This window comes from Amblyomma maculatum, chromosome 1 (assembly GCF_055883805.1).
Source record: "Amblyomma maculatum isolate TAMU_Amacu chromosome 1, ASM5588380v1, whole genome shotgun sequence".
NCBI lineage: Eukaryota > Metazoa > Arthropoda > Arachnida > Ixodida > Ixodidae > Amblyomma > Amblyomma maculatum.
The window spans coordinates 41,195,782-41,208,760 of record NC_139344.1 but is presented as its reverse complement, the minus strand read 5'-3'; the positions used below and the strand labels follow the sequence as shown (position 1 = coordinate 41,208,760).

The following is a 12,979-nucleotide window of genomic DNA, read 5'->3' as shown; positions in this document are numbered from 1 at the left end:
GTCTGTAAACAGCGTTTGGTTTGGTTTATACGGTTTTAAAGTTCCAAAGTGACTCAGGCCATGAGGGACGCCGTAGAGGAGAGGGCTCGGGAATTTCAACCGTTTCGACCACCTGGTGGTCTTTAAGGTGCATGGACATCGCGCAGTACACGCGGGCGCCTGTCTTTTAGCCTCCAATTAAAACCGACCACCACGGCCGGGATTTGATCCTGAGTACTTGAATTCAGCAGTGGAGCGCTTTTGCTACTCACCCACAACGGCAGATTTATAAGGAAAAAGAAATGTAAATAATACTATGAATATATTCCTCTTACGACTCGAAACTTCGGACTACGAATAATTTCAGTCTCAGGAATATTCAGCCTGCCTTCTATAGGCTGTAATTGAAGTTTCAAAAACACTTCTTTTCTTCCTGACTATAAACTGTTGAGCATGCAGGTACATTTGATCGCATAAGGAATTTGACTTCTTAATCTCGATTTGTAGAGCAGTCTGCGGGCAACTGCTTTCGCTTAGAGACGTTCTAAGCAGAGTTCCAAAACTGGTCATTTCGTACACCTTCATATCGTTGCGATATTTTTTATTACGTTTGCGAGAAGTTCGTGATTTGAGCGGCATTTACTCTGCTTTTCGAGTCTGGCAGTTAGAACGGCTTCGTCATCTGCGTGCTTATACGTATCCCTGTTCATATCTGGCAATGTTAAGTTAACTGAAAGTACGTTCAATTCTGGCTTTCGGCCAGACCAGCATCAACATGGAGGAAGCAACCACGGCCGCTCGAAGAATGGATGTTCGCGGGAAGCATCCTCCTTCAAGAACCCCTTCCTTCCTCCAAGAACCCAACTGTGCTCCTACAATTGTTCCAATTGACAAGAGCAGACTTCGGTTCCAGTTTAATCTGAGCGATGTTTTCTTGTGACAGTCTCATGAACTACATAAGGAGTTCCCACGACTGTTAAACTGTGCAAAGGGTATTAGTTTGCATTTTCCAGTAGCCGGTCTAGGTCCTGCAGCCACTCTTTACTAAAATTCTGTGCACACATGACAGGTACCAGTCTTCCGGAATGCATGACATAGGAAACAGGGTAACAGCAGACTTGGCAATCCGATTAAAAGTGCCTCATAAATCAATTCAAGGCTTATTGGACATGTTCCAGTATTCACCACCTTGACAGATCAGTTACGTAGTGCACTCGCAATTACGTTCACTTGCAGAAACGAGTATACTTTTAAAGAGCATAGTCTATTTAAACAAAGATTTGTAGAAATACCAAACCCCACCAAAAAACTGCTGCTTAGTAGGTGGAGCTTAAATACCCCCCCCCTCCACACACACACACACACACACACACACACACACACACACACACACACACACACACACACACACACACACACACACACACACACACACACACACACACACACACACACACACACACACACACACACACACACACACACACACACACACACACACACACACACACACACACACACACACACACACACACACACACACACACACACACACACACACACACACACACACACACACACACACACACACACACACACACACACACACACACACACACACACACACACACACACACACACACACACACACACACACACACACACACACACACACACACACACACACACACACACACACACACACACACACACACACACACACACACACACACACACACACACACACACACACACACACACACACACACACACACACACACACACACACACACACACACACACACACACACACACACACACACACACACACACACACACACACACACACACACACACACACACACACACACACACACACACACACACACACACACACACACACACACACACACACACACACACACACACACACACACACACACACACACACACACACACACACACACACACACACACACACACACACACACACACACACACACACACACACACACACACACACACACACACACACACACACACACACACACACACACACACACACACACACACACACACACACACACACACACACACACACACACACACACACACACACACACACACACACACACACACACACACACACACACACACACACACACACACACACACACACACACACACACGCACGCACGCACGCACGCACGCACGCACGCACGCACGCACGCACGCACGCACGCACGCACGCACGCACGCACGCACGCACGCACGCACACACACACACACACACACACACACACACACACACACACACACACACACACACACACACACACACACACACAACAAATAAATTAAAATAATTCTTTTTTGCCATTGTTCTTCACCAACATCCGTCTGATGACACATCCTAGAATATCTTGCACAGCCAACGGTGTCACAGTACCCAGTGTTTGTGCCCCGGCACTGCCCAAGTACAGTTATAGGCTCAAGTAAAGTCCGTACGTTGGCTTTGAGATCAAGCCAGGCACACGACACTTTGTGCCTCCTGGTTGGGGAAGAAGCACGTCAGCCTCTCCAAGAAGCCCGCCTTGGCCTTTGCCAGTGACCAGCTCATTTTTTGACAATTACCTGTGGAATGCTTCAGCGAGGCGCCTGTACGGCACACCCAGAACCCTTTAGCATACTTATAAAGTGAGAATAAATCTAATTTATCTTTAGCTGCAGGCTGTGAAGCATACCTAGGGATATTTACACGACTTAAATTTCAGCATGCTGTATATAGGCACGACGGACGCTTTCATTTAAGCTCGGCTTCCCCGTCGAGAATGAGCTTTTCCTGCTGCCGCGTATCTAGATATTAAATATCTTTCACAAAGTTTTCGCATCAATGCCAATATATCCAGCCTTGCATAAAAAATAAAAGCGGTAACCCTTAGTAATTGCTGCTCCATTATGCGTAAGTCATTCATACGTATTTATCAAAGGCTGTGTTACACTTAAATACCGCAACACGTGGAAGTGAAAGACTAGCGTGCAACCATGCCCACTTATAAAAGAAGAGTATAGATGCGAAACTGGAGAACAGCTAGACCTAATATAAGTCGTAAAGGTGCAACCTATGCAGCTCATGTTTCTGCTCTGTTCAAAGTATGTCATGGCACTGAGGTTTGAGAAAATTAACATGTTACTTTCACTTAACATATTTCCGAATATACAAGACACTTTAATTATCCATACATGCATACTTACCAGAATGTCCCCCACTGTCTCTTTTTTGTATAAAGAGCTACAAAAGAACTCTTCGGAAAATTAAATGTCTCGTTCTCTCCAGCCCTTAATGAAAACTGTGGATCTATTTAGGAGTCTTACGGCCGCCCGTGGAATTTTAATTATTACCCTCCGATGAAAATAAATGCGGGTAAAGACCTAGCCCATTTGTCCCCAACGCTGCCGTTTGTTTAGTTGGCTATAAAAGGGGAGCAACAATTTGACTGATAAGGATTTTTTTTGTGCTGCTTACAAGACCACAGTCATATCGCCCCGTTTCGCCGTGTCAAGTTCGTCCCAGCCTTCTTTATGTTGGTTTGCGAGTGCGACGTTGCCAACAGTACCACAGAATTCTTACTGAACAGGAGATAACCGAGCCCCGCACTTTAACATGTCCGCCTACGTACGATGGAGAAAGTGGAACCCGTTTAAATGTACAGGGTCATCCACATCTAGCTGTAACACTCCTTTCAATGGACCATTGCGTCTGAGCCAGCTATGTAATAAAGCCAAGTGGCATGTCATGCGAAGCAGCACCTCCAGGTCTCTATCCATGCATGTAGCGCTTTGTTTCGATATGTGCCAGCTTCGGACGCGATGTTGCTTTGAAAGCAGTGACAGTGTTACAGCTAGAAGTGGACGACCCTGTACAGAACCAACCTTACAGCAGCGCATGTTAGCTGTAGGCGTCGATCTAAGAGTTCCGCTTCTTAGTCTGCCGTGGCTCACCACGATGCTTAGGACGTATTGCGCATCTTTATCGTAATTTCGCCCTATGCTCCTTTCGTATATTCATACGGCCCATAGTAAATAATGGCATGGTAGTACGTTGGAGCTTGACATTACAAAACGATACATTGCCTACGTGATACTGCTTTGTCGAGGGCTTCTCATTAAGTTCGACCATCTGCACTGGGTTCCTTAACGTATATGCACTCACTTCGCACTGTACAAAGCGCCTTTTTGTTTCTTTTTCGAGGCCACTGGGCTGCCAGAATAGGCGGACCACCCACAACTCGGAGAATTCCCATGCACTCAGTAAAGGTTTCAATCAATCAATTGCCTCATTTAAAATGCGGCCGACGCGGCCGGGATTCCATCTCGCAATCTTGCGCTCAGCAGCTCAGTGCCGTAGCCATAAGCCTCTGCGGAGGGTTGTCCAGAATTTTAACAGCGCGTACAACAGCAGGCAAACTGCCGTGGCCCCTTCTTTTTTTCTTTCCGCGCAGCGGCCGTCGTCTCACCCTAAGTTAAGGTCAAACAAGGTGAATTATGTCAAGAACCCGTTTGGACGTGCAGGACGCTTCAAAAGTCACAGCATCTGTTTTTTAGCAGTATATGTTTTGGCATTTAAGATTCCTATTGTTATTCAGGTTCTCACGGAAGAGAATGATTCCTCTGCTACCCTATAAAAAGATATTCAGGTATGGGGGGGTCTTAAATTTATCATTCTATGGCTTAAATGTGCATTTTGTGGTGGCCATACAGTTTTTGATGCGGCCTGTACATATCTCATCGTCCTGAGATGCAAAAGACGAAATAATATATATTTCGCGGGTACCTATACTGTATACGCTGTTTACTCTAGGTGTATGATCTGTTCAGGATAGTAAATGTTGCAAGATTAACTGGTGAGATCCTGCATGCGTATCAAGGTGGTAGAAAAACCTGGTGCTGAGGCCCGGGCTTATAAACACGTACACGATTTTTAACCTTCTTCAACTTCGACGTGTACCAGCGAGTCATTGTACGCAGTCACTCTGGTGGCTGTTGCGCACGAGACTCGAGTTTCATCGTGGTGCTCGAGGGCGGCTTTTTTTTTTTTTTTACTATTTCGTTGTTGTTGGCCTGCAGTGCAGCGTTGAAATGTTTCAACTATGCTGGATACTGCCGTCTCGCGAGCACACCTTCCGATGCGTAGACAAAGTTGCCTGGGAGTGCAGTGCACGCATTACTGCGACGATCAAACGCTACTAAGCATTAGTGCTGTTTACATGCGCAAAACTTCAGTGAAGGCTTCAGACATTTTTAAGATTTCATAAAGTCTGATACGGACAACGGCATAATACATTTTCATGCTCTCGAACACACGCATTGCAACCTGCGTTACGATTAAAGGCAGCCAGCCCGGTGTCGAACGTTAATCAAATGCAGTCGCACCGACGTAGGCGCCCGCAACGTCGCCTTTGCTTCAATAGCGCTGGTCGTCTTATCAGTTTGCCTTCGGTTCCTGAAGTCGCGCTTAGTTTCGCATGTTTTGCTGCGTTCTGAATCGGGGAATCGTGGGGGAAGTGGCGTACGCCTCACTTACTTTCGGTTTCCTGCCGAAATCAATGCGCCCCTCTCGTGTGGCCGGTCGACAACACAATATACGTGATATATTTGCTCGCGTTTTCGACAAGAGCAAGTTGTCGATACGCGAGCGCACGCGCCGCTCAGCGGCGCTCGTGCACGCCGTTGCGCAGAGTTGGATGGTGCTGTGCAGTGGCGTATTTCTTTTCCCGCGATGATCGGGCCTCGCGCCACGCTTGGCCGCCATTGTTTCCCTTAAGCGAGACGCGATAGCGAAATGTGGCCTCCGCTGTTGTCCATAATCAGCGTCATGAGCAATTCAACAGGAAGACAACAAAATCTCGTCCCGCCTCTCCGGGCCACAATTTCCGACGGCGGACGCCCATGTCCGCGCACTCGGCGCCGCATACGTGACGGCGCGCTTTTGTTTCCCTGTGCGGGGCCGGTTGTCCGCGCTTACATTTATAGCCGCGAATGCGACGCGCGTGAGCGCGAATGGAGCCCGAGCGTGGCTTTCTAAAATAGCGGCTGGGCTCTTCGGGTTACGAGCCACGCGGCCCGCGAGAAATCGGCAAGCGCGTTATGTCATTGGACGGCCATATATGCACGTCCGCAAGGCGCTTCTCTCACTTTTTTTTTTTTTTTTTTTTTTTTTTTTTTTTTACTGCAAGCTTCACTGATCGCCTTCACTCGTTGCCCTCCCTGCACGGATATACCACCATAGGATCCGTAACTGATGCGATGATCCTTGACGCTGCGCTCTCCTGACCACATGCGCCTCTGAGCAGATGCGTGCAGCGCCCGTAAGCGTGATGTCACTTTGGTACCGTCTCTTTGTCTTCCAATCTGTAAGCCTGCAGGAAAGAGCAGCAGCTCGACTGCATGAACTCTGAACGCAGACGGAAAATGGAGCACTAGTTTGAGAGGCCTGAAGAACGTGCTTCGCGAGGAGTAAAAATGTAGGAGAAAAAAAAAAAAAAACATTTTGTAGAAATGAAACGTGTCAATCCCATAACAGAACATTTAACCTTTCGAAACGTTACGCATTGGGGAAAGGGGTCTCTTACCGTTGTTCTTTGCTTTGTGAACAATTGAAAGTCTTGGAGTACCGTCAAAAGACCTGAAAGTGGAAGTTTGTAAGAGCGTTGCATCATGTTATTGCATACGAACCTCGTTCTACAGCATGCCGCCACACTGTAGTGCAGCCATCTCAGCTTTCGAACGTCCCATTTATCCGCGTGTGCGTTGCGGACAATGCCTGAGCGCGCACGCAGTATGTGCCTGAGTTGAACGCCTAGAATTCATGTCACAGGTTATTGAAGATGTCGCCAGTATACGGCGATAGCTTCATATACGGCATACGGCATACGGAGCGGTGTCCTATTCGTTGCGCAAGTCGCTTTAAATTCCGGGAACTTTATCAGAGCTCAGGTACTTTATCTCATTAATGCTCAGATGCTGCCACACGCGAGCGCACGCGGCGCTCAGCATTCGTGCCCACCGTGCGCACGCATGCACGGACGCATGCACAGATCGCGCGATATTTTATCTCAAAGGAAAAAAAAAAAAGAAGAGGAAGTGCTGACGCCTGTGACGAAATGAGTGGTTCACCAGGCAACACCGCGTGCGTGCAAACGCCGCGAATGTCGAGAGTAAAACCACTGGAGACAACGAACGCTCGTGTCCCTGGTCTGCTTTACCTTGGACGACTCAAGGTTGTCCCGAGGCGCCCGTTTTCTTTTTCTTTTCTATGCGCTTCACAGCGTACAGCAAGTCTTGGCCTCGTATGAACGCTTTGGGTCAAGACACGCGAAGGGGCGAAGGCTAACGAAAGTTGGCGCTGTTGTTAGCAGTGCGTTTAGTTTCGGAGATAAGTGGGTACTTGCCTTTATCTCCGTTTGTGCACAAGTCAGGGCAGTGGGCATTGAAGAAGGCTCAAGTAAAATAAGATTATTGTGCTCCAGTTAAGCAAGCCGACAAAAAAATAATGTTTTTTTTTTTCGAAAAAGACAGAAAAAAGGTGTAAAGTTTGTGCCATCTTTTTTTTTTTTTTTGAGAGCTGTTTGAAAATTTTCAGCCCAATAATTTTATTGCGTGTAAGAAATCCTAAGTATGCTATTTCGTGTCTTTTTTTAAAGGAAACGTACAGTCTTTGTCAGAAGTGTAGAGCCCAAGGGATCTGCTTCTCAGCCTCTTCCTGCGGCTTGTAATTTATTTCTAGTGTTCCGAATCTATTGATGGTAAGCAAAATTTGTTATCTTACCCCCTCCAATGGGAAGGACCTCCACTAATGATAAATCAGCGCCACTGCACGGCTCAAAACCAGATTCCCTGTGCTCTACACTTTCGACAAAGGCTGTATTCTCCTGTTGTTTAAAAAAGAATTATTTTTACGAACCAGGTCTGCAACCTGGCTTTACGCGTGCTGTAACGAGGGGGACTGGGGATTAATTTAGAGTGAACGGGGGCCCCTCGTAGCTTTATAGCCGTGGGGGATAATAGAATCCACGAAATGTCACTCAGAAGTATAAGCGCCGGGTCGCCGCTACGAGTCTTGCGTATCATAAAATGCGTCTGCAGTCTAGCAGAACAGCTGGCGTTTTCGTAAATTGCTTGAAGCAGTGCCATTCCCATCGAAGCCCGTCGCACCCTGTAGAGCTTGAGCACGTTGCGTACTCGCAGTCATTCAGCTGTCGAATATGTATGTGGAGAACAATGCCTTAAAATATTAGGTACATCGTGGTCCGACAGTAGCTCGAGTTGTGATTGAAGAGAGTCGCATGGAGGACAATGCGGCATTGCGACATTGAATGTTGTTTGTAATGTTTGCTGCGCTTCTATTTTTATCCAGAATCTGAACGTTTATTGGCTCATGGATTAAAAAAAGACACAAAGAGAAGAAACGTAGCTGTGTCTTCACTATGCACATGTGATTCTACACAAGTGCGCTCGTTGATTTTTGTTTCAAAATGTGCGCATCGGGGTAATTACTGCACTTGATAGGAACAGAGCAAATGGATTATATGCCCAACAGGCGCTATTTCAAGAATTTCGATCGTGTTCATTCTGGAAGCTAGCCACGCTTTTCTTGAGCCGACTTTGCGCGCTAGTCAGTCGAAACAGTAATGCGGCTTATCGTCGGTATAGCGCCATGTGAGTGAAATGTCATACTTGCGCTGTTTTCACGCGTCAGGTATACATGGATGCTCTTCAGTGCAAGCGTTGTTCATTAGTGGAACACAGTGCCTCGTTTAAAACTCCACTTCTGTTGCACCGTAGAGCACTGTTCAACCTGGTCACGACCGTATACACGCATTGGGGAGGGTAAAGATGCGCTCTTATACTCTTGCGCAACTATAGGAAGAGTATGTGGTGAATATTTTCGAAAGGCAATTTATGGAATGTATTCTTGCTGAAATGTTACGCCTAATTGAAGTAGGACCAATATTTAACTCGGGCGTCCTGCCGAATTCCCGGTACCTGTCCTGACTGAGCGTTTTGTTATGTTTTTATTTATATTTACGGCGGTATTATTTCGCCAAGCAGCGAGCTGTACTCCTTTACATGCTGGTCGATTCCTGCGCGGAACATGATCGTGAAAGCTTTAAAACTTCGCATTTTTCTTGTTCAGTCCTCCGCTTAAACGCTTTTGTTTTTTGTTTTTTGTATGATGCAGGTACAAAAACAACACGGACACGAAGATGCTTCTCCTCAAGTTCACGGACCTCCAGAACAACCCGATAGGAATGATAAAGTACGCATTTACTGATCTATGTAACCTCTGTCAGTACTGTGCAGGGTTCTTGAGCGAGAAACAGCAAGTGAATCTTAATTCTGCCAACCTCGTTCCCAATTTAATTCAGTTGAAGCTTATATGGCGCGTATATCTTTAACTGAATGGTACAAACTTGAAACATTTTACTGGCCGATGAGGTCCGGCTTCTTTCGTGGCTTTTGATGGTGACAACATCACTCAAATAAGATCGGTATTATATACACAATTTGTTTTCAGATTCATTGATGCGTATGTGAATCAGGAATTCTGCATCTCATAGCGCCTGCATTCTTGTGCCCTCAGCCTCCTTATTGTGCCAATAGATTTGGGTCACGAATAACAAAAATACGCCTTACCTTATTGGTTGCTACAAATTGCGTATGGAATCATAATCACCACTTCTTCGCGCGAAATAAGCCAATCACACGGTATGAAAGTTTACAGTACGCCGGGCACATCCCATTACAGGTGAGAAAACGGTTCACTGCGCTTAAAGCTCAATGCCGCCTGCTGTAGGAAGAACTAAAATTAATTTGACACTGGTTTTAACGCCTCAAAATTAGTCGGAAATAAAGAAATATAGAGGTGAACAATTAATGCATGAACGAATTTCGTGTTCTAGGTTGTTACGAAATAATTCTATAGCGTAAGTAAAGCACTGTGGTTGCGATCAGTGTTCACGATCGTCACGACGATGGGCTCAGTAACGACGAATTACTAATCTCCAAGGGCAGCAAATTACAGGAGGCCGCGGTTCCTTGATAAAATGTAAATTTGAGGCGCCATAGTGTAGAACTATGCCCGGCTTCGTTGGCGCAAGCGTAATGGCCGCCATTTGCGAGAATATTTTTCCCTTCTGCCGCTTTTGAGCCGGGAAGTCGTTCGCAAGCGATATGAAAAAAAAAAAAATAAAAAAGAGCTTGGACATGGCGCTGTTGCACGGAAGTTTTAATAGACGTCTCGGCAACACACACAGTTACGGTGCATCCAAACAAAAGCGAAGGCTGCTTGCACTGCGTTACAGGAGAGAGAGAGAGAGAGAGAGAGGAGGGAGGGAGAGGCGAGAGAGGGAGGGGGAGGGTGAGAGACAAAAATTGGATTCAGCATGGTTGCGCTTAGTAGAAAATCTAAATCTCGCTTGTTGTGTGTGTGTGTGTGTGTGCGTGTGTATGTTTGTGTGTGTGTGTGTGTGTGTGTGTGTGTGTGTGTGTGTGTGTGTGTGTGTGTGTGTGTGTGTGTGTGTGTGTGTGTGTGTGTGTGTGTGTGTGTGTGTGTGCGTGCGTGCGTGCGTGCGTGCGTGCGTGCGTGCGTGCGTGCGTATGTGTGAAAGAGAGAGAGAGAACCATGAATCTAAACACGCGTAGCCGTAACTAATCTTTTAGGGGTACGCTATTTTCGCAGTGCGGACAATTTATATTTATATGAAGTTAATATTGTTAGAAACAGTTTCATGCGTCTTCAAACAAGGGTAATCATTTGAGCCACAGAGAGTAGCAAGTCTTGATTCTTAACAAGATAGCGTTAAAGGCCCCGCTCACCAGAAAATCCGGCGTGGTAGCTGGCAGTTGACATGGTCGGACACTGATCCTTCGGGGGTTTGTGTGACGTCACGAGACTACATGATATCAGAAAACTGGGAGGAGCTGTCAACTCGGGTGGCTCATTTCAGGTAGGAAGGAGAGATAGGAATCAATCTAGCAGTGCTCTTGTATTCCGAGTCGGACTGTCTGCACCTACGCTACGCAAACACGTTCATACGGCTTGGTTAGAACGGGCTTTATATGTCGGCTGCTCGCCTACGCTATCACCTCATATGCCCTTAAAGGCGGAGATTAAAGGTCAACTCCAGTGGTTTTTTCATCATTTTGTGTTTTTGGTTCAATTACATTCCTCGGCACGTCCTGACTCCAACACAAAAAACCGTTTTTCGAAATTCCAATTAGAAGTGTTTTAAAAAGGAAAAACAGAAAATCGAAACCGAAGCTGCTTTCACGGCCAAAAACGACGTCCCACTTGATGAAATGGTGACGTCACCCTCAGTATTAGAAAAACACACGTACGCGCTTTCGATGGTGAAAATAACGCAGGGAAATCATGAAGCATTGCATAAAATGTCTGAAGTAGTTCAATATAAGCCTCGCAATTTCATAATAATGTGGGAAGTGGACAGTAACGCCGGTATACTGTTTGTGACGTCAGAAACTCAGTGTTGCCGGCAGAAATAATCTCAATTTAAGCCATGAAAACAGCATATTTTAAAGCCGTGTTGCGCGTGAACGGATTATTGTACGGCGCCCAAATTTTGTTGAATGCGTCGGGACGGAGGAGAATCTATAGTAAAATTTTTATTTGAATATTTGAATGTCAAAACACCTCCGGAGTTGCCCTTTAAGGGTCCCCCATGTTTTTTATTCTCTTTATGAAAACGTTAAATGCGTTCACCAAAGGCAAAAATTGGCGGCGTAATGGGCTGCCCTAAGCACGATGGACACGCTGTTGACAGCTGCTTTTGGCAAGTGTGCGAGCTGGGAGATGTGAAGAGCAAATACGAAATGCGGTCGTGCGTTTTTTTTTTCTCTCTCTCCTGTCGCAAAATTTTCTCGCACCTTGTAATTTAAGTATTTAAAAGGTATCTCTAGTGACTTGCAGACGTCTCTTCCTCTATTTGCAGCTGGTTTTCCGTCCACCCAACGAGCATGAACAACAGCAACCTGCTTATCAGCGGTGACAACAAAGGATACGCCGAGCTCAAGTTTGAAGCCAAGATGAACAACAATCTTCCCGGAAAGGTGCGATGTGTAGCAAAACACGGTCGCGATTACCGTCCTGACATAGGTATAGCGCCTTGCGATTTGAACGTCATATTGCATCTCGGGGACAGTTGAAAGGAAACCGAAGATAACTTCGGCCAATTTTCACCCTTTTTAAAAAATCGATCGTCGTTTGGCTCATTGTTAACCTGCTAGCGTTATTTCCTGAGCGAAAGGTGCGTTTGTGGTCGAGGTAGTCTGGTTTGGAGATGCAGCATTTTATTTCCCGTCACTTCATTCATACTCGCCACTTCGCTGATGGCGTCAACACATCTGTGGACTCCGTGATCGCAGATTAAAAGTGGATGGCAATGTGGCTTATTTAGCCTGATGTATCTCAAACAAAGATAAGCTTAGAGGCATTATCGTGCATCCATAAGCGCGAGCATGATACAGGGAGCCCCACGCGTGGCTCTGCTGCCTTGCCGTGCAGTGCTGCACGAGCAATCTGCGGTCAGCGCTGGCGGCCCGGTTCAAAGAAAACTTTCCAGGAACCCGCTTCCCTGACGACCAGGCGCCTGTGGTCCAGGCGCCTGCTGCAGCAGAGTGCTGAGTGAGGGCGAGGGAAGTGCCGTGGTCACAGCCGTGTTCGTGAAGTGTGTTGGCTCTCCAGAAAGCAGACAGATTGGCTTGTCGGTCTTCGCTCGGAATAACCCTTTGTTAAAAAAAGCAGCACAGAACGTGTTTATAGTTATAAACTTCATCCCGAGCCACAGTTCGTTAACCTAGATTTTTCTTTCGCGGTTTGTCATCGTTCGTCGTTCATTCTCATTTTTGTAAACGTAATGAAGTTAAGAAAAAAAAAAAACATAAGCAACGCACGCAGGTGTCTTGTATAAACCACGAATGA

General features: G+C 46.4%; 1 protein-coding gene across 1 annotated transcript in view; it reads left to right on the top strand.

Annotated features, from left to right (window-relative positions):
• CDase (neutral ceramidase) overlaps positions 1-12,979 on the top strand; it is an 88,858-nt gene that overhangs the window by 49,736 nt on the left and 26,143 nt on the right. Inside the window, exons 5-6 of the mRNA XM_084587996.1 lie at positions 9,221-9,298; positions 11,991-12,108. Of these exons, the coding sequence (XP_084444122.1) occupies positions 9,221-9,298; positions 11,991-12,108 (196 nt within the window). The remainder of the gene's footprint in view (positions 1-9,220; positions 9,299-11,990; positions 12,109-12,979) is intronic.